We start from the raw sequence: 27,949 nt of genomic DNA, 5'->3' as shown, positions 1-27,949 counted from the left end.
GCAGAGGACTGGAAGGTATTTGTGAGTCATCTCTCTCTCTCTCTCTCTCTCTTTTTTTTTTTTTTTTTTTGTTTTGTTTTGTTAGGGGGTTTGAAGGAGGATTTTCCTGTTACCAGATTGGTTTTGTTCCCAGGGACATACCATTCTACTGATTGTTGCCCTACTTGAAGGTCCATCCTGCACTGCTGCTCCAAATTCCCTCTGGCACTAGTGATAGTCCTCCCCTTTGACGTTAGGGGTGGTTCTCCCTGGGTAAGGACAAAAATATTTGTCCTTGAAGGTCAAACCCTAATAAACGTCACTCTGTTCCTTCTGCACGATCTGCTAGTTCTAACTCTTATCACTTACTCATGCTGTAATAAAAAATGGATTGTTGGCTTGTAGTGCTGCTAACGATCTGTGGCTTTGAAGGAGACTGAAGGGAAACAGGGATCCTGTTGATTAACGGGCCCTATTACAGCTACCTGATCTAGTTATCTTACTGCCTCCTTGCAGGAGGGAGGACTAATGGGGTTCTTTGACAGGTTCATTTTTCTTTCTTTGGAGCCCTTGTGCTTGGTTGCTTCAGACCACACTCTTTGCAGGGCAGTTTTTTTGGTACTGACCTGACACCCCCTCCCCTGCATCTGGAGTATTAATTGGTGGCTTAATCTCAAGGCGTGCTGAGCATCTTTAGTTTGTGTTGACTTTAACAGGATTTGAGACTCCTGCAGAGTGCTTCCTAAAGACTAAACACTGTGGCTCTGCTGAATGTGCCTTTTCATGTTGTGTGATGATGGAGGAAGCTGGCAGACTTGCTGTCAGCTTGTGCTGAAGATGACCACACCAGCGCAGCGCTGGTGGGACAGTCTGTGCATGTGCTTGTGTGTCACAGCCACAGGAGACTGAAGTGTGGTGGCCTGAGTCACTGATGAGGTGTGTTTGAGCTGTGACAGGTCAGTGGAAAATGCTGATTTGGAGATCCCTATGCTGAACTGTGCAGGCAGGTATTGCATGCTGTGAGATGCAGAACAGAGAGAAGGTAGATATGTTTCCAGTTGTTTCCCTAAATGTGGAGCTGACACTAATTCTGCATGCAGCTCTACTTTTTTCCCCACATTTCCCTTGATGTTACCATGTTAATTATGACAAAGTCTGTGGCCAGAGGTGTTGACTTGGTGCAAGAGGATTTGTTCTGGGCCTGAAATGGTTTGCAGAATGAAGGATTGCTCTGTGTATGTGTGTCCAGCACTGCCTGCATTGTCCTGAGCACCATATCTTATTTGGGTGTGTTTTCTGTGTATATAACCACAGCATCAGGGAGGTTAGTGTTCAGCATCTCTTCTATACAGGAGAGTTGCTGCAAGCCTCTGAAGAGAGATGAAGTGTGTCACAAGCTCCTACAAACCCAACAGCTTGATCAGCAACATACAGAGAATTAAATACATCAGAAATGGCAATCTTTTTAAATGTACCATTACAGGGTTAAGCCCTGTGCCCCATGTGATTTCAGACTTTCTCTTTTTCACTCTCCCCATGTTTGGTTTGCGTTTTGTGTCCTGAGCAGTCACCTGCCTGGCTGCTGGGCAGACGGGCTCTGCGGACCTCAGTTGTGAAACAGCCGGTGTCAGCTCTGCAGGGCAAGGAGCCACTCCAGGAACCTGCACGCAGCAATTGCAGAGCAGCTACTCGTAACATCCTGGCTCAGCTGGCACTGACTGCTGGCCAGAGGGCTGGGTACCGCAGCGAGGGAGCTGCTTCGCCTGGCAGCTGTGCTGTGCATGCACCTAGGGCAAACTTGCTGGCTATGGAGGGAGCTTCTGACTTGGATTTGCCAGCTGCTGTGTGGTTAAGGTATAGCACTAAATAGGGAAATGGCATGTGTTGTCATCTGCTGCAGAAGCGTGGTGTCCAGGAAAAGGCAGTGGCGATGCATTGAAGGGCTGGTTTGAGGTAGCATCTCTCTGAGTTGGTAATTCCAGAAATACACATAAACCGATGATTTGGCTCAGGTCTCTGCCTTCAATTCCCACATTCATCTGTTGTGGGATTTCCTTCTTTTTCCTTCATTATATTTATTTCAAAGCAATCTCTGCTGTTCTTTTGTCACCAGGCTCTGGAGTGTTACTGGCAGCTCCGGTAAATGATCTTTTGTTTGCTTTTGCATCTTCTTCCTCTCTCTTTGGGGAATGGTATTCATATAATCACATAATGATGCATAAGTGGTAGTGAACAGCACTTGACTACACAGGAGAAATGCTGCTGTCCTCTGGAACTTGCAGTGTAAAGAAACACTTTCCACTGAGTGCAGATCTGTTGGGAAGGAATATGTGCAAGAAAATTTGAGAAGAAAGAGTCAAAGTAAAATCTGAGTGGTACTAAAAATGTAATTGGAAATGCCAGATACTGACTTCTGTATCGATCATTCTGTTAACTGAGTTGGCTGAAATGCTTTTGTAACAATAATATGTTGATATGATTTTCCTCATAAACTTGGAAGTTTCACAGCTGTCTAGACAACCCTAATTTCATTAGTCCTAACCTAGTAATTGCATCTGAACCACTGAACTGTGATGTAGATTAATCACAGCAATACTGAAGAAGTAGGATATTTAATCAGAACTCAGGTCATCTGTCATTCTTCCATCTTGTTCGCCTTGGGTAAGTGTAGAGTAGACAGTTTATTAAATAGTAACTAGAGAGGTAGTCAGCAAGAGGGAGAACTAAATGGGAAGCTGAAACTCTCATGACCTTCCAGGTCCTGAGTTGCTTCTGCTTTTTCTGGAGCACCTGAGACCTATGTCATGTTCTATTTGTCTGGTGAGGCTCCCAGTTTACATGAAGATACCCAGCTGTGGTGTGCCCATGTTTTCTGGGAGGTACTTAGCACCTTCAGCTCACTGGGAGATTAAAAGAAATGAACCATTCAAGTAGCCTTTAGCAATCCCTTCCTAGATTAGGTTCATCTGCTTGGTTCAGCCAATTCAGCCAAGTTCAGCCAGTGCAGTCAGTTTAACACTTTTAAGGACTCTGTGAAGTTCTATTTATCTTCTCAGAATTTCTCAAACAGGTAATCTGTGCATTAGTTTACAAGGCATGCTTTTTATTTTATTTTATTTATTTATTTATTTTGCTGTTACAATCCACAGTAATGTGTTTGTACTCAGCCAGTAACATGTAATTGCGTGTGTTGCCATTTTGGCTTAAATGCATGTTGCTGGTTAATTGTACAATTAAATTTTCCATTAAGATGCAAATGGTTCTCATAAAGTGAACTCATTTTAGAAAAAAAAAATTGAATAAAAAGAGTCCTGATATTTTATCCATGCATGGACAAAATGGACGTATTTTTTTCTCTTTAACTTACCTGTTAATGTTATACATGAATTACAGAACAGAAAAGGAAATGTACTCAAAGGGCCTTTGAAATACAGCTGTGACACTGCAAGAAGCATTGTAAAAGGCCTTGCAAACACTAATGTCATTTCTTAAAAAGAAAGTAAGAAAGAAAGGAAGAAAGAAAGAAAGAAAGATTGCACCCTAATTATAAAAGTCAGCTTGTGATAGTAATCACATGGCTGGAACATTGTCCTCACTAATTTTCATAAGCATTTTGTTGTTTCTTCTTCAGACAATTGCACAGCAAACTCATAAGCAAAGGCGTTGTCCATTTCTTTCCCTCACTTTCCTTTTCTTTATCCTCTGTGTCTGTGCTTCTCAGTTCCAGTTTTCTCTAGTATTTAGTTAATACTCTCTGGGAGAGAAAATGTGAATGTGAACATGTCCTTTCTTTTTAAAAAAAATAAAAATATATGTGTTAGTGTGGAGCACAAGGAGAGAAACCATGCATGCACAAATGTTGTTACACACAAAATAAGTGGAAAACTGAATTTTTTTATCCTCCCAACTTTAGTTGATGAACATCTTCATGGTTACTCATACTGATACCTCTTTAGATGAAAACAATCCACTGTTTCTTTTGGATTATTTCAAAATTCTGGTAATTTTCCAGCCTTGCAAGTCTCATTCTAAGTAGCCTTTAGGTTGTGCACTTACTCGGGATCAGATTCTGTAGCTTTACCATGTGAGGAAACTCTGCTGGGGTTAATCTTGTGCTTTAGTGCTACTAGGACACACTAAGGAGATCTCTATTTGAGGAAGCATCAGTGATCTCTCAAAGGTGACTGTCAAGGTAAGGGCCTTATATATGGTGGTTATTGTCACTGCCATTGATAGAGAACCATCAAATAATGTAGATTTAAGGGGACCTCTGGAGGTTGTCTCTTCCACCTCCCAGTACTTTAGAACATCATTGTGTTTTTGATTTACTCTTGGCATTCATCATTTGACTCAATATGAAAATATGTTTAGTCCTATAGTACTTAGTTCTGGCACCATTTAATTTTCATAGCTTATCTATTGACCTTGCAAGGTTATCTTAATTATAAATAATAAAAATAACCCTAATTCCTTAAGCCCTGCAAGTAATTATAATACGGCTTAGCTCAAGTTTTTCTTTATTACTAGAGTTGCTCATATATATATATATATATAGGATGCATTAAAGGTTAATATCCTAATCAGTAGCATACACATGCAAATGCACAACTTGATATGTCAGACTTCTTTGTAAAGTGTAAAGTCTTTTGTGTACTGAGACCTCATCAGCTCTCTATTAATTCAGTAGGTCTTTATGAAACTCTGTGTTTCAGGGAAACTGATGATAATTTTTAAATAAATAAAGACCGCTGGGCATTCTGCAAAATGAGATCTATTAACTTATTTTTGTAATATTATAGGTGGAGCTGGTTCTGTTAAATTTAATGAACATTTAATTTCAGTAAAAAAAGGTATTGATTTGTTGAATGCTATTTATTAAGTGCACTGCAGAATCATAGGTATATGGGGAAAAATTGGAAATGGTCATTTAAGTAAACCTTATAATTAATCTGCACATGAAGGGGCCAAATTAAAGTGGCATTGGAAAACCTCATTTGGTATTTCCAAGTTTTCTGGGCACTTGAGTTTGCAACCTGAATGATCTTCTAATGCATTTTAAGTGCAATCAGATACTGGCAGCATTACAGAGCTCTGAGTAAAAGTTGTGGTTCGAGTTAACAAAAGCTAAGTGGACTTTGGGTTTTAATGCATGGAGGGGGAATTGGGCTTTAATTCATGGAGGAAGCTAATATTACTTGGCTATGAGTAGGGAAACATCATGTTGGGAGGAGTGGAGGAAACTTACCTTCTGGAAAACCCCAGCTTTTGTTCTCTTAGCACTTTCTATAAGAGGAAAACATTAAAAATGACTGACATTTTTACATACTCTCCCTCTTTCCTTTTCTTTTCTCTTCTCCTATTTCCCTCTGTGTACGAGAGTTGGAAGGTGCAGTGACTTTGGACTCCATACAGATACACATATTTTTTCCTTCTCTTGACATCTTGCTCAGTTTTTCTACACAAAATGAAGCAGCTGTTTCTTAATATGATGGCTTAATATGATATTAGAGGGAGGTATAAATTTTGGATTATTGACCTGAGTAGTAGGGACTTACCTGCTTTATCTAGTGTAAGAGTAAATTCAAAATAATTCTGAAACATGACTAAACAGTGACAAAATCATTCTTACTGCTATATATTACTATTATTTTATCAAGATCTATTCTATCCCATCACATTTCATAGTGTTGAATAATTATTTAAAAATGTAAGTTCTAAATGATTAATTACTATTAAAATATTGAATATATTAAGCATAGTTCTTCCAGCTTATTTATAATATATTAAAAATAATAAAATTGTGCAGAATTTATTTTAACAATAACACATCTTGCATGATATGGAATGGATTCTGACAGATATGAAAATGGCAAATGTAGGTTATGCTACTGAAATATCATGACAACAAGTGTTCTTCACAATAAAAAGAAAATTATTTTGAGGTTTTTCCTAAATGTGTTCATGCTTTGGTGAAATTTAGTCACAAACTTCACTATCTTTTCAGTATAGCTGATAACACACTTTTGCTTTTGCATCGGTCCTCTATTCATATATGATACAGATTTTCATAATGTAATTGTTGTATTTTCTAGGTTCATGTTTTACAGACACTCTACAGAATTGTTTCAAGATTTTAGATCACATTTTTTGCTGGACCCTGGAAATACATACATGCTATTCTTGCAACAGCTGAAAGGAAACCAGACTATCTGTACCAATTTGTTAGAAGTTATTTGCAATCCCTACATTTGCAAGGCTTGTTCCCTTTTTGTTAGAGTAAGACTAGTGTGAAATGAAAATTAGGTTCAAAAGTCATAGACTTAAATAAACTGATCAAACATTGTTTTGTACCTGGCACTCAAACCAAAATGACTTTGAGAACTATAGATACTTTTTTTTTTTTTTTTTAAATTCTTCGTGCCTGACAATTTTTCCTGATTGAATCCTGGGGAAAGGGAAGTACAGAAGCGGTATAAGCAATCTTACTCCGTTGCTTTTTCTAGGCTTTGTTTTGAAAAGTTGTTTGGAAAAAAGCTGCTGGAGAGTAGATTTTTCACGAGCTAGGCACCCAGGTGATTAGCAGTCTAAAAATAGGTGAGATAGATTAGATACACTATAGCCTTATGATACTTTGGCACTTCTGTTTCTACCAATTGGAACCAGACAAGATAGTTCACGTATGAATTTGGAAGCTGCATGGGAGAAGAATAAACCAAGTCTCCTGACACCTTCCTATTGGGTTAGTTTGGCTTCTTTCAGTGACATCCAACGCTCTTCACACTGACTTATTTTTAGTTAAATTGAAGTGGCTTGCTTTTTTCTTTGGGGTTTTACAGTCTTCATTCTTTATAGACATGGAATGTGATTCTGCTTTTGGGTATGCTGCTAACAGTAAGTGTTCATTTCAATTTTAGCTGATCTCAGATACTTTACAGAAGCATGTTCAAAGAATTAGATTAGGATGTGGTAAGGGGATGTAAGAGGGAATTCTTCTCCCATGATTTACACATAATTTCTATAAGAAGGATAATAAAACTTCATGAAGAATTCACTTAAGCTCTATATTATGACTTATTAGACATGATCTTCCTGTAAAATACCATTGATTATTTTTTTTTTCCCTGAGAAGTGAATTACTCAGATTTGATGCATGCAAGCCAGTGAAAACTCCTTAGTGAAAAAGACATTAATTTTACTGGTCATGTTGGTAGCACAGGAGGGAGGAAGCTAGGACAATTGCTGCTTGTGCAATCCCTCTATGACTAAACAGACTGCTCATTTTCCAAGTCTGGATGAAAACAGTTTACACCACTAGGAAGGGGCCTTCCTTTGATAGAGCTTGACATAGTTGTTAGCAAAGGCACAGGCTGCTCTGTAGAACTTCTCTTTTTATACTTTCCTTCTAATTTGCACTGTAATTTCTCAGTGTTCACAGATCTGTATTAGTATGTGAAAAAACCTTCTGGTTTTATTCCTTGAAATAAATGTTAACACATTTATCTCCAGTCTTTCCTTTCCCCAGCTGCCATTTCCCATTCCTTTGTTCCTTCTCATCCCTCTTTCCTGACTGCATTTTTTCTTTCTAATCGACAGCATAACGAAGACAGGCAGTAGTCTTGACTCTGTATCCCTTTGGTCTTCCACTAACACATGCTACACACACAAGTACAGAGTATTGTCTCTCAAAAAGCTTCCCGTCTAAGGGAAGGTGCAAGAAACAAGTGGGAAACCATGACATTTGGGATTCTACTGCCACTTGCTGCTCCAAGGCTGTAGCACTTTGCCCTTCATTTGAATCCACAAGTTCCTGGGGAATAAACACCAAAAGAAGGAAGAAAATAAAAATAACTTATATGGACTTTTATTTTATTTTAATATTTTAATAATTTATTTTAATATTTTATTTTCTGAATGTTATATTTTTTCTGGTCAAACCAATAATCCCAACAGCTATTAACAGGTTGACCCCTCTGAACCAGTGCTTCAAGTAGTGTGTACGTAATCCATCGATTTTCCCATCAAGTATTTATAATGTATGAACTGTAGCACCTTCTAGGCAGTTTTCAGTATGCTGTGCAATTACAAAAAGCTGGTCACTTAAATTATCCGAAGATGTAGCATTTCCATGACTAATTCAGAACCCCTATGTCTTAGCTGTGTCTCAAATTCAATTTGAATTCATAATGAGTTGTTTTAATCCCTCTCTGATTTAGCGGTCAGACCAAAGGACAACATTGAGGGTGGGTGAAGGATGGATAGAGAGAAAGAAAAAAAATGTTAGTGTCTGGCATTATTTTGTCAGTTAATGTAGTAGTGAGCTTTTACTTGGGGAGGTCTTCTCTGGGAGGGCAAAATAATTGAAGTCCTGTACAAGCTTCCAGCTTTCAAAATCTCTCACTTCTTAGATACATGTCTCCTTTGCAAATGACAAAGAGGGAATCCTAAGGCATTTTGTTAAAACTCTTTCAAATGCAATGGATGAGGCATTCTTGCTGAGATATTTTGCCCCAGGGGAGAATCAGCCATCTCCTGGCAGTGTTACTTTTTCTCAAGAGAAATTTCTCATTTTTAATGTGGATTACACTGGAGCCATTAACAAGCCTTATCAAATCTGGGAAAGCTATAAACCCCCTTTCCCTGTTGCCACACCAGAGAATTTTCTTGTCTCATTTCTACTGATTAAGCTTTACGTTTATTTTAGAAAATTCTCAGTAGTTATCCAAGAATTATGAATTTATTTTTTTTCCCCCAAAATACATTTTTTTGTACAACATTGTTTGCCCTGTTGTCCTGCCTAATTTGGGTCAATAACTTGAGTATAGTATTTTACTTAAATGACAGGAGAAGAGGTCATCTATATCATTGTATCTAGGTGGACACTACACTCTCTCTGGGCTAAATGATTTATCACACATTAAGGTAAAAACATCTACAAGAATCTCGTGTGAAAACATTGACAGTTCCCTGCTGAGTGCCATGCCATCTCCACAGCCACAGGGGAGCACAGCTAGTAATATATTTTGACAGGCTGGCTTCCAAGTGTTAACACCAAAAATGGAAAATAAGCCTTAAGTAGTAGCAAAGGACTTGGGCTTCTTTTGTGTGTGCATTAGTTTAAAGAAGAATCCCACACTAATATGCTTAATGCATGTTATTCCTTTCCTAACTTGTATGATGAGTCAACATACTCAATGAGCACCATCAGAGAGAAAATTAAGAAGCAATTTGCTGTAGTTTTTGGCTGGTGTATCTCCCTTCATCAATCCCATCCATCTACTGATGAGTCAGAAGAGTTGCAGACCCTGCTACAGAATTTCAGGGTTTGAATTAATATTATGCTCCTGTGGATGATGATGTTAGACTGTCATTTGTGCAGAAGAACAATTATTCTCCTGGTGGGGAGGTTCTCTAGTAGAAACATCCAGTTGTTATTATTTACCTGCACATAATATGCTTCACAAGGGCTTCATAAAAATATCCAAGTTGTTTGACCATATTCAGTGATAGTAGTTTGCCTGGCTGCAAAGATATTTGAATGCATGCATATAGAATAGGCATGTTAGATGCATCCAGTTTAAGACTGATCTCAAGCTCTCAGGAGCAGTTAGGCATTGTTGTTTCCAAAGATGTTGTGTTTTTTAGTTTAGTTTAGTTTTTGTTTTTCCTGCCCCCAGCCTGATTTGGGGAACAATTGTAGTAGAGAAGTGCTTTGTTGTTTTTCTTTCACAAGGCAGGACTTTGGAAGTCTGGACCTCCAGTGCATGGTCAGAAAATCTTTAAAGTTTGTGCTTTTTTCCATATAATTGCTGATTCTTAAAATTCATATTGATTCATAGGCTGCTTAAACCCACATTCTCCCTCAGTTAGCTACAGCTGTACCTTGAGAGAAAAGAAAAAAACAATTGTCTGAACATAATAGAAGTGGTATAGTTAAATCATGATTTCTTTCTGAGGTTATTAGTCTTAGTGGTGCATGTAATTAAGGTTCATACCTTTGGAACACTTCCTGACTAATATTTACATAAAACATATTTTCATGTTATGTTTAATTATTTTCTTGATTATGTCAACCTATCTTAAAAAAGGATGAAGAAAAATAATTCTGTTCTCTTAAGTCTGTTGTCAGATACAATGCTTTGTGCAGTGCAGACAGCTCTCTGTAGACTTGCTGATCTGTGATACAGTTATTCTAGGCTTGTAGACCACTGGCTCATCATGTTGCTTTTCAGAGTCTGAGATGTTAATAGTAATGAGTGGATAGGATGAAAGTGATTCTTTCTCAAGTTCTTGCTTGCACTTCCTGGGAAAATTCACAGCAGATAGCACTTTTTTCCCCTCTCTTTTCTTTTAAACAAAAAACAAGTGAAAGAAAGTAAGTGAGAGATTCTGATAACATTTCAAATGAGTCCGTTCTGTGCATGGAATACATTTATTCTGATTTTTTCTTTTTAATATGCTAAAAGATGGTCTTAAACTCTACTTTTTCTCTCCTGTTCTTATCAGAACAGATAATACTATAACTGATTTCCTCATGAGCTTATAATTTCCCTATTGATTTTTTTTTTCCTAATAATAACATACTTAATAATATATAAACAAATTCTGGCAGTAGTTATTGATTACTGACTAAGGGATTCTCAGTTTTGTCTTATAGTCAAGAGAGAAATACTTGTCAGCATGAGTGGTTTTGTGATTTATGTCTCATGGTTTTGTGAAATAAGTTCTTGGCATTGGAGCAGCTGGTTAAGCCCCTACAAACATGAAATGTGTTGAATGCTTCAGGAATGAGCAGACACAGAGACTAAGCTACCACTTAGCTAAGTGTCTAACCACTGTTGGTCCATGATCATGTAGTTTATGACTACAGCAGAGCAATGAAATAAAAAATTTGGATTATGAATGCTACCCGTGTTGCATATAGATGAGTTCAATCTCCTAGGCAGTCAGTCCAGCATCTTTTCCTCCAGTAGATGTGCTTTGAAAAGAAAACCAAGAGTGTCTTATGCAGTGTTCACCCTCTGAAAAGCAATGAGCTTGTAGTTACTTTTTCTTTGGACTGGCTAAGCTATAGAAATGGTTGCACTACAGCGTTCTTACAAATTGTAGTTATGATATTTATTTCCCCCCCAGCAATACGGTGAATGTTTTCAGACTGCGATGACAAACACTTCTTCTGGGAGTTTCTGCACTAAGAAACAATGGAGACAATAACTTGCTCTGTTTCATACTATAGCTTCAATTTTAATGACTCATGAGGCACAAAGTACTCGAGCACCAATCTGTTTATTGACAGAGCTTAAAGACACCAAGGACTGAAGTGACAGTAGCTGTCATTAATCAGCATTCCTGTTGCTATCTACAGAAATGCTGCATTTAGATGACCATTTGAAAGAAAATGCTAAATGCTGGACCAGATGAATTCCGCTCCAGTCCTGTCCTAAAGCTTACCAAGTTGAGGGGCTAGAAGACTGACAAACAGTGTAGTTTCTAGAGGTGAGAGCTTTATCCCCAAAGCCTGAAGGACTCTGTCCTTGGCACACACAGCAGTCACCTAGAGGAGAGCAGTGTTGGAGATGATTCAACATCAGGGTCTAGAAGGTTTGTCAGAGCTACCTCAGATGTGGCTGTCGTCTTTTTTAAAAATGAGATGTGAATTAACTGGAGGTACAACAGATTCAAGCAGAGCTTGAAAACAGATGAGGGAAATCTTAAATACCTGAAGGTTTTGATTCTCTTGGGACTCAGCTTGAAGTTTGATGACGGCAGAGACAGCCTTTCATGAATTTCTCAAGACTTTCTTAATGAACATTCCCAATATATGTATTCAGTTCAGTTTCATTTAACTCCAGTTCTTAGCTGGATGGTCTGAATACTGAGTGTGCACCACCTCAGTTATTTTGTCTACAGAACCCTATTGGCAGGCTGGTGCTATGCTTTTTGTCAGTGTCCTTGAGAAACAATGAGAGACAAGTGGCAATCAGCATCAACTCTCACCTTTTTTATCTCCAGAAAGCAATATTCAGCCTTTACTTATCAGCAGAGCCTTGACATTGTGCTCTAATCTGAATTTAGAACTGAAACGTCTTGGAACAAAAATATAAAGCGTGGCTGACACGCCAGAAGGCTGTGCTGCCATTCAGCAAGACCTGGACAGGCTGGAAAGATGGGCAGGAAGAAACCAAATGAGGTTTAATAAGAGCAAGCGTAGAGTCCTGCACCTGGGAAGGAACAACCACATTTATCAGTACAGGCTGGGGGACAACCTGCTGGAGAGGAGCTCTGAGGAGAGGGACCTGGGGGTCCTGGTGGACAACAGGTTGACCATGAGCCAGCAATGTGCCCTGGTGGCCAAGAGGGCCAATGGGATCCTGGCGTGCATTAAAAGGAGAGTGGCCAGCAGGTCAAGAGAGGTGATCCTCCCCCTCTACTCTGCCCTGGTCAGGCCTCACCTGGAGTACTGTGTCCAGTTCTGGGCTCCCTGGTACAAAAAAAGACAGGGATCTCCTGGAAAGAGTCCAGCGGAGGGCCACAAAGATGATATGGGGCCTGGAGCATCTCACCTATTAGGAAAGGCTGAGAGACCTGGGTCTGTTCAGCCTGGAGAAAAGAAGACTGAGAGGGGATCTCATCAATGTGTATAAATACCTGAGGTGTGGGAGACAGAGGGATTTGGCCAACCTCTTTTCAGTGGTTTGTGGGGACAGGACAAGGGGTAATGGCCATAAGATAGAGCACAGGAAGTTCCGTACCAGCATGCGAAAGAACTTCACAGTGAGGGTGACGGAGCACTGGAACAGGCTGCCCAGGGAGGTTGTGGAGTCTCCTTCTCTGGAGATATTCAAGGCCCGTCTGGATGCCTACCTGGGCAGCCTGCTCTAAGGAACCTGCTTTGGCAGGGGGGTTGAACCCAATGGTCTTTTGAGGTCCCTTCCAACCCGTTCAATTCTGTGATTCTGAGATTCTGTGATAATTAAAGCTGGGTTTGCTTCATCATCACTTGTCCAGTAACCTTCACTGAGGAGGAATTTAAAGAATGAATGTAAAGATATTTCTGAATTACAGCTTTATTATCCTCTAATGCTTCAACAGTAATAACACATCAATAAAAGAGTTGCACAGTGGTTAGATTGGAGATGGGGCTCAGGTGGTTTGTGGCCAGCTCAGGACAGTTAAAAAATGACAGAAGGTGATACAGAATCTCACAGATATTTGGAACCTGCATGAAGTCTGTCACACCACTAACAAAAGCACACTCCTCTGCCATGTGGATCTGGAAAATTGTGAGTTGCTCCGTATTAATCCAGTAATGGAAACATGGATGGCTTGAGAAACCTGTCAGTGTCTACAGACCTGCACACACAGAGGTTGGAGCTGCAAAAAGCGTAGGTGGAAGATTTAGTCCCTTCATTTGAAAGGAGATCTTAGAAGTTGAGAGAGAAGCATAAGCAGGAATATTATAGGTGATAAACGTAGTAAACTCTTTGCTACGTCTGCTAGGTCTCCAGCATAACTCAACAGAATGGGGGTATCCTTAGGCTTCCCATTTGAATGAAATGAATCATTGGTCTTGTGCTTTTATAGTGCTGGTGTGTTGCCTCTTGTCTTTCACATCTGATTGTAATTGCAACAAAGTCCCGTAAATGGACTTCCAAAACTCGAGTCTCTGCTGATTCTCTGAGATAACTTATTCATAATGAACTCTAAGTAGGATCTGCTGTCTGGATTTAGGAAAAGACTATCTGAAGTAGTGCAGTGGGAAAACAACAACAACAACAATAAACCTTATAGCTCTTACATTTCACTAGGGTTATGATTAACATCTGGACTGTTGTATATTGAGAGTTGATGGGGACTAGTTAGGTGAATGAACTAGTAAAATTCCATATGCTGAAGCAAATGGGGAAAACAGGGTAAACAAAGACAAGACTAGCTTTCTCTGATGCCTACTTTCTAATGTCTGCATATTATGTCTTAATTTGGAAAACTGTTTTAATGTAATAAAGGCAAATATTAGAACACTGACCTGCTTCTTTTGCCAGATGTTGGTTGAAAGGATGTAATTTGGGTAGCATCTTCCTTCAAAGCATCGTACACACACAGATACAGTAAAAGCTTTCAATCTGAATAAGGAATGTGTTACCCAGGCATCAGATTTTATAAGCTTGTGATAGGTTTCTGTCTGTGAAAGGAACTCAGCTTGAGGAACAGGTATAGAACATAAAGGAAAGCATGAACTCAATAGGAAAGACAAGAAGTTAATATCTGTTTTGAAATAAAATTATTGACATTTGGTAATTATGTATTTTCAATGCATTAATAAATGACATTCATACTTTGGTCGGGAATACACAGAGAAGTATTTCAATGGCTACTAAGTTTGTATGAAAAGAAAACAAAGACATCACATGAAGTTAGTTTAACTATACTGAGGCTTTTCTCTTTTGTAAGTAAGACGTCTAACATACATTTTGAATAAGAAGGTACTCAAACAGCCATAACTATGCATTTAATAATTCTGTTTCAGTTCTGCAGTGTTTCCCCACACCACAAATATTTTTCTTGAATGAATATGTTACTACTGTTCTTCTGAAACTGAATTGGAACTCAACTCACTGAAAAGTAGAAAGCTTTTTATTTGATGAGAAGAATAGGTATCAGAGATCTGAAGAAGGACTTGCAAGTCTGGAAGCATGTCTGCCAGCTCTACCAACTAGTCTAAAACATTTAATCTCAAACAGAGGTCTTGATATAATTGCCAAAGCATAGACATCCTGAGTTGTTTCACAAAGCCACATAGCCTCTGGCTTCAAAAGCGTGTGGGTCTTCTTTAGGTCTTGTTTGCCAAGCCTTTTGCTTCAAATGCTGAGGGCACTGCAAACATCTTAAGTATGTTTAGGTGACTGATTGTCACCCATATTAGTGTGTGAATTCGGGCTGAAATACAGTTGAAAACTGTGTTTTGCCAAACAACCAGGCTTCTTGTAGATGGTATAGAGACATCTTTTTGAGTATGTTTAAGTCTTTATAGAGGACTTTCCAATGCAAGAAGAAACACTGCTGGCTAAAATGTGGAAACTTGATGTGTTCTGCCTGCTTCAAAGGTTTAAAATGTGTTAACTGATACATAAAAAAAACCTGTTGTTCAAAAGCTATTTTATCTCAACTTACGTATAGTGTGACAGTCTGCTTTCAAGCAGTGTTGAATGTGGATTTCTACACATGGCTCTTCTAATCTAGTGTGAGGAGATACTGGCAAAAATATTCTGGTAAAGGCACCTTTCATCTGCAAGGATATCTTTTGGGCAATTTTGACCACCACCACCATCTTACAAAGGAAAAGAACGACCAAGCAAATAAGTGAACGTTGACTGAATGCTCTTTGAGGTAGGATTGATTCATTCCCAAAAGCTGATGTCATTGAAGCAGAGCTAATCGGGGGAGAACCATACAGTGGATAATTGCTCAGGTCTAAATGGAGCTCTGTGACTGGATCAATACATAGAGGTCTCCTGGTAGTTTTCTTGCATACCAAGTGTGAGAAAGCTTCCAGAAGATCATCATCTTAGAAATGTTCACATTACATATTTAGTCACTGGTGAAACTAACAGTTGTGACTGAAGATACCTTAAAGCTGTTTCTCCCCTTGTGCTTTGAATAAGTTAACTGTCTTCCTTCATGCTGACCTTTTCTAAACCACGCTAAAGCATGCTTTGTAGACAGCACATGGCCTCTTTTTTCTTTTTTTATTTAGTGTATATTCAGCTTGATGAATACTCAGAACTTCTAACTGACTAAAACTATACTTGATAAGAAACGGAAGGAACCCACGTGACGAATGCATCCAATGCAGCAATTTTGTTTTCCATGAACTACTTACTCTTGCATGGGACTGCAGCACCTCATTCTGTCACTAAGAACAGCAGTGACGTATTATTTTTCATGATACAGAGAGATAAAATAATCTCATTGTGGTAAGTTAGCTTGAATTGTCACTTCACGTTGCTACGCCTGAGACATTTGTTCAGCATCTGTTTACTGCCTGGGTCTTATCAACACTTCCCAAGCTGTACTGTTTGGAAACCTTAGTCTTGAAAGTTTGCCAGTACTGCTGAATAGTTCCAGTAATATATATGTATTGTTTTACTACCTGCTTTTTGACTTCAGTAAGGAGCTACCATAAACCACAGGCTGAGTGGCATAGGGAAAGTCTTACAGGGATTCAGTGGTATGACACTGGTATCCTTTCCAAAGGATACAGCAATAATAAAAGGGGAAAACAACCTAGGCAACTGGGTAGATTATGAGACAAAGCAATTATATAGATCTTCAAAGGATCAACCAGCTCATCAACTTGAACTTACAGTGTCCTGAATGGAAATACGTACTTGTTTTAAAATTACACTGGTTCTGTTTATCAGATAGGAATGTTATTATATGGTGTGAATCATCACAGAGAATAATAAGCTACAGACCTTGCGGAAAGGAAGTTGCCCTTTCTGGAAAAATACATTTGCAGGGAAGTATTGCACTTTAGGTAGTATGACCTTGCCTAAAACTCGTATTTCCCCTTTGCTTTGTTTGTTATGTTTAACATTCCAGTCCTCTTATTTGTTAGTTTGGGGATAATCAGCTGCAGGTTTGCAGCTCTGTTGGAGCTTCTTAAAATGAATTAAAATTCACTTTTAATATTAGTTCAAAGTACCTCTAAACCTCAGCTAAACAGTTTGTTAAATTTGATAGGTCACTTTTCACCAATTATTTTATTATTGTTAATAATTAAAATTATCTAGTTAGTCTTTTCTCATCTGATATTCAAATATATATATATATATAAATCCCTTGTATCTACTGCTAGTCTAGTAAAATATCATAAAAATTACTTTGTCTGGATGTTTTCCACTTACTCCTAATGTTATGTAACAGAAATAAATTAGAGGGGAAATATTTTGTTATTTGGCACTTCTCAGATTATGAAACAGTGTTTACTCACTAAAATACTGAGCTCATTCCATGGAGGAATAAGTCTTTAAAAGGTATTATTTATGGAAAGAAGCTGTAAACTTCCTTCAGATTTTAAAGAAGGATTTTTAAAAGATTAAGGGTCAGTGGTGAAACCTTACTGAAACTTCACAGGCTGCTTAAAATAATTTATTTATTTATTTTTAAATCCAAATGCGTAAGGATATCCAGCAGCCTGCAATCAACTCATTAAGAGTTATTTATTGTATCTTAAAAAAATATAACATATGCTGTTCTAGCCTGTATAACAGCATTCGGAGTTCAGACTGTTTTTTTACCCTACAGAAAGGTACTGTGAGAAATGCTGAAGAGCTGATGGATTTTCTTTATTTCAGGAGCTTGTTGTGGGAAACAGTCATCACATTTGAGCGACTCCACAGTCTGATAATTCACATACGGTCAGTTACTGTGTGCATGTGTGGGTGTGGGGTGTAATAGGGCAGGCAAAGGCAGGATGACAAAATTTTTGCTTCGGTTTTTGACAAGAAGCTATTTATGTGGCTTTAAAGAGAAGGAAATAAATTAGCAGGTTGAAACTCTGGCTCTTAAAAAATTCCTACTGATTTCAGTTTGAACTACATTTCCCACTTAGGATTTTTGGAGGTCTGTTCTCATCTGTCTTTCTTTCCATCCCTCCCCTGGACACTCACCCCTCCTCCTGTAGGCTATAATCAGGACCGAACAGGAAGACTGTAAGGACATGGTCTCCAATACCACATACAAGACAATTCAAATGCATTTTGAAATTAGTTGCATTGTAACTAAGCAATGATGCTTAGTCAGAGAAATTATTTCTTAGGCTTTCATTCTGCTCTTTTGCTGGATCCTGATTTCAAAATAACCATCCAGATAAAAGGATATTTTATATCTGAATAATGAAAGAGAAGTGCAAATGAAGGGTGGCGTGCTGAGGTGTGGGGATGGAGCTAGAGCTGACCTGGTAGACTACCACCAAATCCTGCCTGTCTTAGAAATGCTGCCTTTTTTTTTTTTTTTTTAAACAGTCTCTATTTCTCTGTACACAGCCTGTTTCACACTTCAGATTAGTTTTCTTCTCTCTGTGTTTTCATTTAACTCACTGTATGTACTGGAACCCACAGGGGTAATTGCCGAAAGGTCGAGTGGCTTTCAGGATGGAGTTATAAGCAACTAATACAAGTATTCGGGACTAAAGCTGTGGCACAACTGTTGAGTTAGACAAGTAACATGAACAGTCTCCAGGCCTGAAGAACTAACAGTCTAACCAAGACAAGCCCAAAACAGCAACTCACACTGGGAAAACCTGAGGAATGGGAGGAATTGCTATTTGCTTTGTTCATTCCTGCTATGCTGTCAGTTGCTGCCTGTTTAATATTATTAGGGGTGGTTGTTTTCACTGTAGTGTTTGGCTTCAAGTGCCTAGTTGATTTTGTTAACAGCTCTTGTTAAGAGTGGAATTCATCTTGCCTAATTGTTTTTGTCTGCCAAGGGGACATTTAGTAGAAGTTGACTCTTCTGAGTCACCCTTTACAGAGGAACTGTAGAGGGAGCTTAAAGAGAAGAGCTTGAAGAGAACAGTAAACATCTATTCAGATGGCCAGTGTTAGGTGATGTGACTCCAACCCTGTTTTGCCATGCTCATTTCTACAGGCCTATATACATACATGACACAGGCTGTGGGGTTGGGACTGTATACCTGACCTTATATCTCATAAGGCTAGCTGTTCGTTCATTTAGTAGGGAACTTTTTTTTTTTTTTTTTTTTTTTTTTTGTGGAGTATTATAAGCATGGGAGTGTTGTCCTTGTTTAGGTAATGGTAGATTATCTAGAGTTTGCTTTTGTGCTAATTTGTCTTAAATATAAGCCCCTTTAACACCTGTCTCATGTGAATGCATGTATTCTTGACTAGAAAGGAAAACACGTATGTTAGGTATTGCATGCATGTGGAAAAATTTATTTACCACTGACTACCAGCTTTCCATTGCAGACAGATCTGCAATTAGATCACTGAATTAAAGAATTCTTTTCCCAGAATCACAGAATTCTTCAGGTTAGATCTCAGGAGGTCCCGACACCAACCCACCAACCCCCTGCTCAAGACAGGCTCAGTGATGAGCTCAGACTAGGTTACTTCGGGCTGTATCCAGCTGGGTCTGGAAAACCTCGAAGGATGGATCCTGTACAAACCCTCTGTTCTACTCCCTGGCTCTCCTCACGTAGAAGTTCTTCACCCCCGGTTGGCCTTCCAGTGCACATATCAAGAAATTATCCTTGACAGTATCCAGAAATACCCTGGTTTGCCTGAGAGGACCAGCTCTATTCTTTGTATTCCCTGAGTACTTTTCCTGAATAGCACATATGCCTGTCCATCACAGCATGCCAGTTGTGCACCTCATTCCACCATGTCTTTTATTCCAACCTTGCTGCAGTTTGGTGACTAGTTCCTCTTGTTGTCTTTTTTTTTTTTCTTTTTTTTCTTTTTTTTTTTTTTAAATCAAGCAGGAGGATGTATTTGTGTCTGTAAGTTTGAAATAGGTACCTTTTGCTTTACTTTTAACAGTCCTGGAGTGTCTCTTGTTTTTCTGTTGCACCATCAGCTTTCCAACCTTTGAAAACTGTGGATTATAATATCCCTCCCATGCCATTCCTAATTTAAAGCCTTTTCTCCACTTTGTTATGGGGATCTCAGCACCCCTTAATACTCAGTGAGGACCTCATGTCATAAAATACCTGTCTACAACACCAGTTGCATAACCAGGCAAGTTGCTCTCTGCAGCTTCCTGAGGAGAAGCAGAGAGGGAGGTGCCAGTCTCTGCTCCCTGGTAACTCATAACAGAATGTGTGGGAATGGCACAAAGCTGCAGCAGGGAAGGTTCAAACCAGACATTAGGAACAATTTCTTTACCGTGAGGGTGCTCAAACACTGGAGCAGGCTTCCTAGAAATGTGATTGATGACCATGCATGTCAGTGTTTAATAAGCATTTGGACAACACCCTCAATAATATGCTTTAATATTTGGTTAGCCCTGAAGTGGACTAGCAGTTGGACTAGAAGATCTTTGAAGGTCCCTTCCAACTGGACTATTCTATTCTATTCTATTCTATTCTATTCTATTCTATTCTATTCTATTCTATTCTATTCTATTCTATTCTATTCTATTCTGTTCTGTTCTGTTCTGTTCTGTTCTGTTCTGTTCTGTTCTACTCTATTCTATTTTTCTCTATTCTATTCTATACTATGCTACGCTACGCTATGCTACACTATGCTACACTACGCTACTCTTCCATCCTGGAAACCATCATGAATGCAAAAAAAAGTAGCTAAATAAATTCAAAGAATTCAATCTCCTAAAAAATTATTCTTGAAGCATGTATCAAAAGCTCTAACTAGCTATACTTCATTATCCCTACTAAATAGTTAAGAGATTATATAGTTGTGTGATTACTGTATTCGAAGATGATGGATATAAACAAGATAAGTTCATGTGTTGTTCATGCTGGGGTAATTCCATATTCCATATCCGAGACCTTGATTCTCCCACTGCACTGAGCAATGAAGTCTCTTATTGCATTTTGTTTAACCAGTGGGACTGTCAGTTTTGTTCCATTATAGTTTCTGCTGCAGTCAATCTACCTTAATGTTATTTAACCATCGATGCTCCTGTGGTGTACAAAAGTGAACGGGTATTGCAGTGTATAGCACTCCTCAGTGTCTGCCTTTGGTGGGAAGGAGTTGGTCTTATATATTGCCTGTTAGCAGATCTTCCTACATAATTATCAAATCAAGGGGAAGCTGACAGCCCATGCTCTTTAAAATTGACATCCCTATATTACTTCAAGATATTGATTGCACAGCAAGTTTATAATATTCTTTTTTTTTAATTTCAATTGCATCCAATTTTAGGATAACAGATTCTTTTATACTCCTGAATTCTTACAAATGTAATCATTAATAAATTTGCAGTAGTTCTGTGGTATGCATGAACACATTTATCATTTTGCAGTACCCCTCCTCCATTCACAACAACCTCACAACTGCAGAAACAACACATAATGTTGTTTTCACAATTTTACTGCCCTTCAAATACAGTCTGTTTCTAGATTACCACCTCTGACTAGACTGACTGAGTACTTGAAAATTTCTCTTAAATGATACAGATTTTTTTTTTCTCCAGAATCATGTTGGCCAACACAGAATTTCTGTTATGAAAAAAAAATATATAGTTCAGGATAGCATTGTGAAGTATATAGATGAAAGGTAAATTAGAGGAAAATGGTTGAGTGATTAAGTTACTCAGCTGACATACAAGAAAGTCATGTTGAAGCATCTATACTAGGTTACAATCTTGCTTTCACAAAACATTGAAGAAGGTTTGATTTCATTCCTTTGTGGCATTAGAAGTGAACTTCTGAAGCTTTGCTTTTCTTTATTTTTTATTTCATGACTCAGTTTTCTTGTTTTCCAAACAACTCAGTCTGTGATAAGATACTGAGCTTTTCTAGTGTTGGTACAAGATGTTTTGGCTGTACGTTTCAGTCTGAGATGCAGATTATGAATATTCTTCATATATGTGCAGTGTAATTTATTCTGGAGCACAGTGGCAAGAACTGGAATGTAATGGAGGCAGTAAGGATCAAAACCACCTGGATATCCACTTACACTGGCAGAAATAATGGAGAAGCTTTCACAAGACTTTTTCAAATCACTAGCTGGGAAATTCTTTTTAATGATGGTTCTCCAGTTTGCCAGACATGTCAGTAACAAAGATATATTGTGGTGATGCCTGTCCAGGCTTTTGCTACATACTGATACTAGTAAATGAAGTGGAATCACCTTTTTTGGATTGGTGTTGGTTGTATATGTCTTGCAAGTAGTTTGTAGGTTAAAGGCTTCTTAACTGGTGTATTGCCTTTTGCCTGCTTTTGCATGGGAACTCTGACTCTGGACAGAATTCATGGAAGGATGAGCTCTGCTCAGCCCAAAAAGGTAGTCAGAAAGCAAACAGATGGGACATAATATTCAAGAGATTGAAGGGCTCTTCTGAGAAATGATGGGACTCCCACCCTGTGAATGTTGCATTTTCTTGGTAACTCTCTGTTACAAAAGTTAGAGCAGACAGAAGAAGATTCTACAGCCTGGTGATGAAAATGCTGAGGCTTTGGTGTGAGGAAAGATTAGAAGGATGAAGACCATTTTATTTAAAGATGAGATAAATCAGACTGGATATTTTAGTGTTCTTGAAACAGCCAATTTTATAGAGCAGGCGTTAGCTCTTTCCCAGAGTATAACAACCAGAAAAGAGGAAAGTAATAAGAAGCAATTCTTTCAATTCGATAAATATCTCTGTCCTATCAAGCTGTATATTTGTAAACCAGTATCAATAAGGTAAATAGTTCATTAGGATTCACAGTAGTACCAGCTACTTCTACAAAGAATGAGAACAGCTGCAGTTGTTTTATATATAATAAATGTTTTCTGAAGGCTATAAACTTTGGCCATTATCTTACTGATGTGCTCTGAACTTTGCTTTATGAGCATTTTTTGCCCGTTTTTAAATATGATCCTATCTGAAGGGCAAGATGTGCCAAGAGAGAGAGACAGATAAGTAGTTAAGCAGTCCAATGCTCTTCTTAAATCTGTTTCTGAAAGTGCTATAAGAAAGCCAAGTTTGCTGAGAATTGAATGAGGAACAGCAATATTATATTGTACCCATGTTCATTTTATATTACAGCATCCAGAACTACAGTGTGAGAAGTCAACCCTAGGGACTACAAAAACCTTTTAAGATGATGATGGAGACTCCATTAACATTCTGCACATTTTTTTTCAGAGTATATTTTTCTTTCCTTTTTTTTTTTTAATTTCTCTGTTAGATTAAAAGACAAAAATATTAAATATTTTTTCTTTTCAATATACAGGATGATTAGAGAAGATGAACTTCTCTTTGTTAACTATGTAATCACTTACTGTCATTCAGATATGAATTTGATTCAGCTGAGTGATTTTTAAAGAACGCATGCATGAATTCCAAAGTGAAATGTATTTATCTACGTTGATCTAACAAATACTTTTATTTTGTTAATAGGAAAGGGAGAAAAAGTGATGAGAAAAAAAAGTCTGTCAGCTTGTTGAAAATCACAAGTGATCCTATACTGGTTTGATTTAATTGTAGTGCCAGCAAACTTTTTTCATTAAAACTTTTCAGAAAGTAGCAGTCTGAAAGAGCTGATTGCATTGCGTATCTTTAGCTAATACTGTATGGCAGAAGGATGAAATGAAAAGAGAGCAAACTGAAACCAAGGAAAGAAAAGGTCTTGGGCAAGAAGAAAAGGAAAAATGCATGTATTTGAATGTTTAACTCATTTTGCTGATGTACAGTAAATTTCTGGACATTTCAGATGAATTGATTTTGGATGATTGGATGTATTACTGAATGATAAAAAGTTTCAAACTTAGTCACTCTTTCAAGAAAATGACTGTGGAAATAACTTGATACATTTTTAATACATTTTGTCTTTCACTCAGACTGAGTTCCTCTCAATCGGTCTACCTGGTGCCTTAATACTTGGGAAGTCCTCATGCTATAAACAGGGCTTCATGCAGAGTGGGGTATTATATGCCCACAGCAGAATGGCAGAATCTAATCCCTGCATTTTACTAAAATACAAATTGACTTCCTTTTAGGGTTTTGATGTTTAATTTCATTATGGACTCATTGCCTCCAGTCTGAATGATATCATGGCCCAGACTTGGGGAAGAGAAGGGAAATTATTTTTCAATGAATTTTAGGGATAAACTGTCATTAGATGCTTATAATCACATTGCACTGGCTTTGAAGGGAGGCTTAAGAAGATGAATTTTGCACAGTGAATGGATGATGGGCATGCAGAGGGCCTATTAATTTCCTACTTCATGAATTTTCAAGTGAAATAACTTTACCTGACAAATGGTCCAAATGAGTCAGAGGTAGGTGACGGCTAAAGTAGAAGTTAAATGTCTTAAGTGATATTTTATTGTACTAATCTAGTCAAAATACCATAAGTAACTGCAGTATTAAAGGTGCATGTAGTATCAGACAGAGTCTGGAGGGAGGAACAGTATATTTTACTGGATCAAAATGTGACAGAAAATGAAGAAGCCTTTAGGCAAACAAGCCTGCCTTCAGGTACCTCTACCTATCTATAGGTATCTATAGGGCCGTATCTCTATGGCCCTGTAGCTCTTTCTCCTTCTATCACAGTTGCAAAAGTGTTAGTTCCACAATTCAGAATAAGGTGAACCACTTCTTGGCATGGAAATAGCCACTGGTTAGAGCAGCAGGGGTCAGAGTCACTGATTAGTCTCTCCAGCTAGTGTTATTAGCTTTCCAAATGTCACTCCTTACTCATTTCACCTACTTGAGTCTGTCATGTCCTTTTGTGCTGATGATTCTGAGAGCAAGTTCGACATACAGTGTATAACAGATGGGCAGCTAAAGTAGCTGACTGGGATAACATTTTAGCTTTCTTTAAGGGGCATGGATTCTTTTCCTCCAAACATTGTTTTTTCATCCCATAATTGCTCACATGTTGTAGGAAACTCATCTAAGTCAAACTGTCTATGTCTGCATGGTTGAGAGAACTGGGCAGAGGTCTGGGATTTCCATCTTTGCAAGTCTATGAAAAGCTCATCTGTCACCTATGAACTGAACATGTTTGGCTGTACTCATCTCCATCTGAAAACTGGAGATGGATTGTTGCTAAGTAAACTCAGCATTTGTTTGTAGGGAACAACCAATTGTGAAGCATGCGGGGCACAGACCTGTAGCTGCAATATTCACACTTCCATTCTTGCGAACTTGCCAGGCTAAGATTGATTTTTTTCTCAAATGCAGAAATTTTAATAAGATAACTTTTTAGTGTTTCAAAAGAAAGAAGGTTTTAAAGTTGCATTTTAAAGTGTGTACTGGACAATATGGTTTTTCTTGTTTTTTAACGAAAATATGAGAATGTTGGGAGAAAAAGGGAGAAAAGAAAGAAAATAGCTCAAGTCAGTTTTACAAAATGTGTATATGACTCATTTTAGGATTGACTGAAGCCTCTATGCTCAACATCCAGATTGTGCTCTGTTCTGCTAAAGGCTATTTAAAAATGATATTCTAAAGTCTGTCCAGCTTGTCCAGCAATACCAAAGTTGGATAATACAAATGAGAGACTGGCTGAGAAGTGAGGAAAAAGGAAATCGAAATGGTTGGCTGTATGTGGTTTTCAGGCCATTCAGTGAGCTTGCTGTGTATATGAATGTTGCACATTCATGTTAATGCTCAGTAGGGTGAAATCTGGAGACACACCGTACCTTATTATTTTTCAGATTCTTTGCATCTTGACTTGAGATAAATTGATTAATGTAGGCTAAAGAATAGTGTTTCATGGCCTAAATATCCATTAGGGAAGTTTTATATACGTGGATATCCACTACTGACTAACTTTAAGAAGAATTTTGGATAGATTTGGACATTGACCTATATTAGGATGGCAGTTCTTATTTTCCCTTGTTGGTAAAACGCAAATTGGGTGAATGAGGACTTCATTTATACCATTAAACAAATGTAGTTTATGATGAATTGGAAAGTTTAAGTCTTCTCATGCAATAAAGTAGTTCTTTATTATGCTTGGGATCAATTAGGAGACAAAAGGTGATGCTTAGAAAAGATATTTTTATCAAAAGGCCCAGCATTACTTTAGTAATTAGAATCCCTGTGAGTTAATATCACACAGATCTGAAAAATGTTATTTGTTCATATTTATAGAAAATCTCTTAGTGCTTCTGTATTGCTTTTGACTTTCCCTCTTTTTAAATGCTTGACAAAGGGGCCAAGTAAGCCTCAAGTAGAAACAACCCTTTGCACTGAAAATAGATCTCCCAAACCGCCAAGGTTAACTTTCTTTCTCTTTCCTTGTTTTTCTTTCCCTCTTACCCTCTCCTTCCTTCCTTCCTTCCTTCCATCCATCCATCCATCCATCCATCCATCCATTGTTTTTTTGCTCTACATGGAGAATCTCATTTAAAATGGTGTAATAGAATGGCAGAGTTTGCATTTAAAAACTGTTCTCTTCCCATGGATGTACCAATTCTCTTTTGCAGCTCACTATGTTATACTAAGTGTATAAGCAGTTGCTTTTGGCCACTATAGAGAAATGGAAGGCCAGATTGAAGCTATTGATGATATCATGTCCATAGTGCTTTGTAACTCTTGTGAAGTTTTCACATTTTGAGAATTGCCACCAATATAGTTTTGGAATGCCATAAAAAATCAAACATCTTTGACCTAGGCAGAGTTAAGAGAGTTTTTGTTTTGTTTTGTTTTTCAAGTTTTATGTAGACTACAACTTTTATTTCTACCTGACTTTTGCTTCCAATTTGAAGATAGGAACTTCCACAGGTATTATTTGATAAGCATTCCAGCTATAATAAAGTTGCAGTGCCATCAATTCATTGCATTATCAAAAGGCCAATTGCTTAATGTACTTGAATTGGAACTTGCTTCAGGCACAGTAAGAAAGCAACTCTGTGATGAATGGCAGTTAAAGTTAAAATTGAATATGCTGCTCTGGAAAGGTATATTGGCATTTGCTTTTTGCTTTAACTGCAGAATTGTTTCATGAAGAAAAGATTGAGTCTAATAACAATTGGGCTTGCTTTGCATAATATTGTCTTATCCATGCTATAAATCTTTGCCAATATCAGATTCACAGGACACAAAGCTCACAGACTCCTCAAAGCTTATTTGTGAAAATGCCAAGGTTTGAGATTCTGAAATGAGGCTGCTATTAAAAGATGCTAAATAGGCTTTTTCACTTTTGCTATTGTTGAGAAATAGCTTCTTGTCTCTACCTCCTCTTTTAGGAATCATGCACATAGAAGGTATTTGTGAGATGTATTGGAAACTAATTTGAGTTTTTATATATTAAAGGTGTATATACAGATAATCTAGCTGAAGTTCTCACACAGCTTCTCTTGGGATTTTGCTATTGTCCTCAATTGCAACATGTCCAAATATAGCATACTTGAACTTCAGAACTTTCATTTTCACTTGATAAAAAAAACAACTACGAAGCGGAGGTAATTTATTTTTTGTCTGTCTTTGTTCTGGAATAGTGAAATTTTGTATTTCATTTTTTCCTTGGTAGTCTTGTATTCAAACAAGCATGTTCCTGATAGCACTTACTATAAAGGAGGCTATATCAACCCTCCAGAGCTTGAGAATGCTTTCTACCACCTAGCTCTCTGTGTGCTTTGCAGCTGGGTCCTATTTCAAGTTAAGATAAGACTTGCATACCATCCTTCCCGTTGTGCCTGGTTTTCCATGCAAAGGGCAATCCAGCCTGGGGCAGAAAGTGTTTCCTAGCAGCTATGTTGTGCATCAGTTTGGCATTGTATGAGAACTCGTCACTCTTCTAGTCTGAGTTTCTCCAGCTGATTAGACCCATGTGTTCTGTGTTATTTCTCTACATCCTGCTCCTGAATTTTGAGGCATGGGTTGTTGCACACATTAGCAAAATCAAGACTAGCAAAAAGGTCCTGAAATATGTCAGTAGTATCATCATTCTAGTCACTTTTTCAAATAATAGCCATTACATGTACCAGAAAAAAAAATACCTCATGCCTTCAGAGATAGCATTCTTTGTAGTTTTTCAGTCATCTAGTTTGCCTTTCATTTAAGAATAGTGTTTGGTATGCTTGCATGTATATGTAGGCAAATTTCTCCTTTCCAGTGCTGGAAGAGTAAGTCCTGTAAGATTTGTAATGAGGATCTCATTTCTAATGAAGTGTTCAGTGCAGCTCTGAGCCCTTTTTATTAATAGCTGTTGTAGAGCAGTTTATAGAGCAGTTTATTATTTCTTTAGATCACTGCTTATGTGAAATCATTCTTGAAGTATATATGAACAGCTAATGTTCATAGACTATTGTGTACATTTGATATCAACACT

General features: G+C 38.0%; 1 protein-coding gene across 25 annotated transcripts in view; it reads left to right on the top strand.

The window, feature by feature from the left end:
* PDE1C (phosphodiesterase 1C) overlaps window positions 1-27,949 on the top strand; it is a 396,700-nt gene that overhangs the window by 205,231 nt on the left and 163,520 nt on the right. For 14 of the 25 annotated variants that reach the window (XM_080582959.1, XM_080582939.1, XM_080582961.1 and 11 more), the window contains one exon: window positions 17,334-17,396. The exons of 10 other annotated variants lie outside the window; for them this stretch is intronic. In XM_080582959.1, the coding sequence (XP_080439085.1) occupies window positions 17,334-17,396 (63 nt within the window). Of the gene's footprint in view, window positions 1-15,761; window positions 15,951-17,333; window positions 17,397-27,949 lie in introns of those variants that run through there. One more of the 25 variants, XM_080582952.1, reaches the window with a different exon arrangement.

This window comes from Anser brachyrhynchus (genome assembly GCF_964034855.1).
Source record: "Anser brachyrhynchus genome assembly, chromosome: 2".
NCBI classification, from domain to species: Eukaryota; Metazoa; Chordata; class Aves; order Anseriformes; family Anatidae; genus Anser; species Anser brachyrhynchus.
Note: the sequence above shows the minus strand (reverse complement) of the source record. Positions and strands in the feature narration are given on the sequence as shown.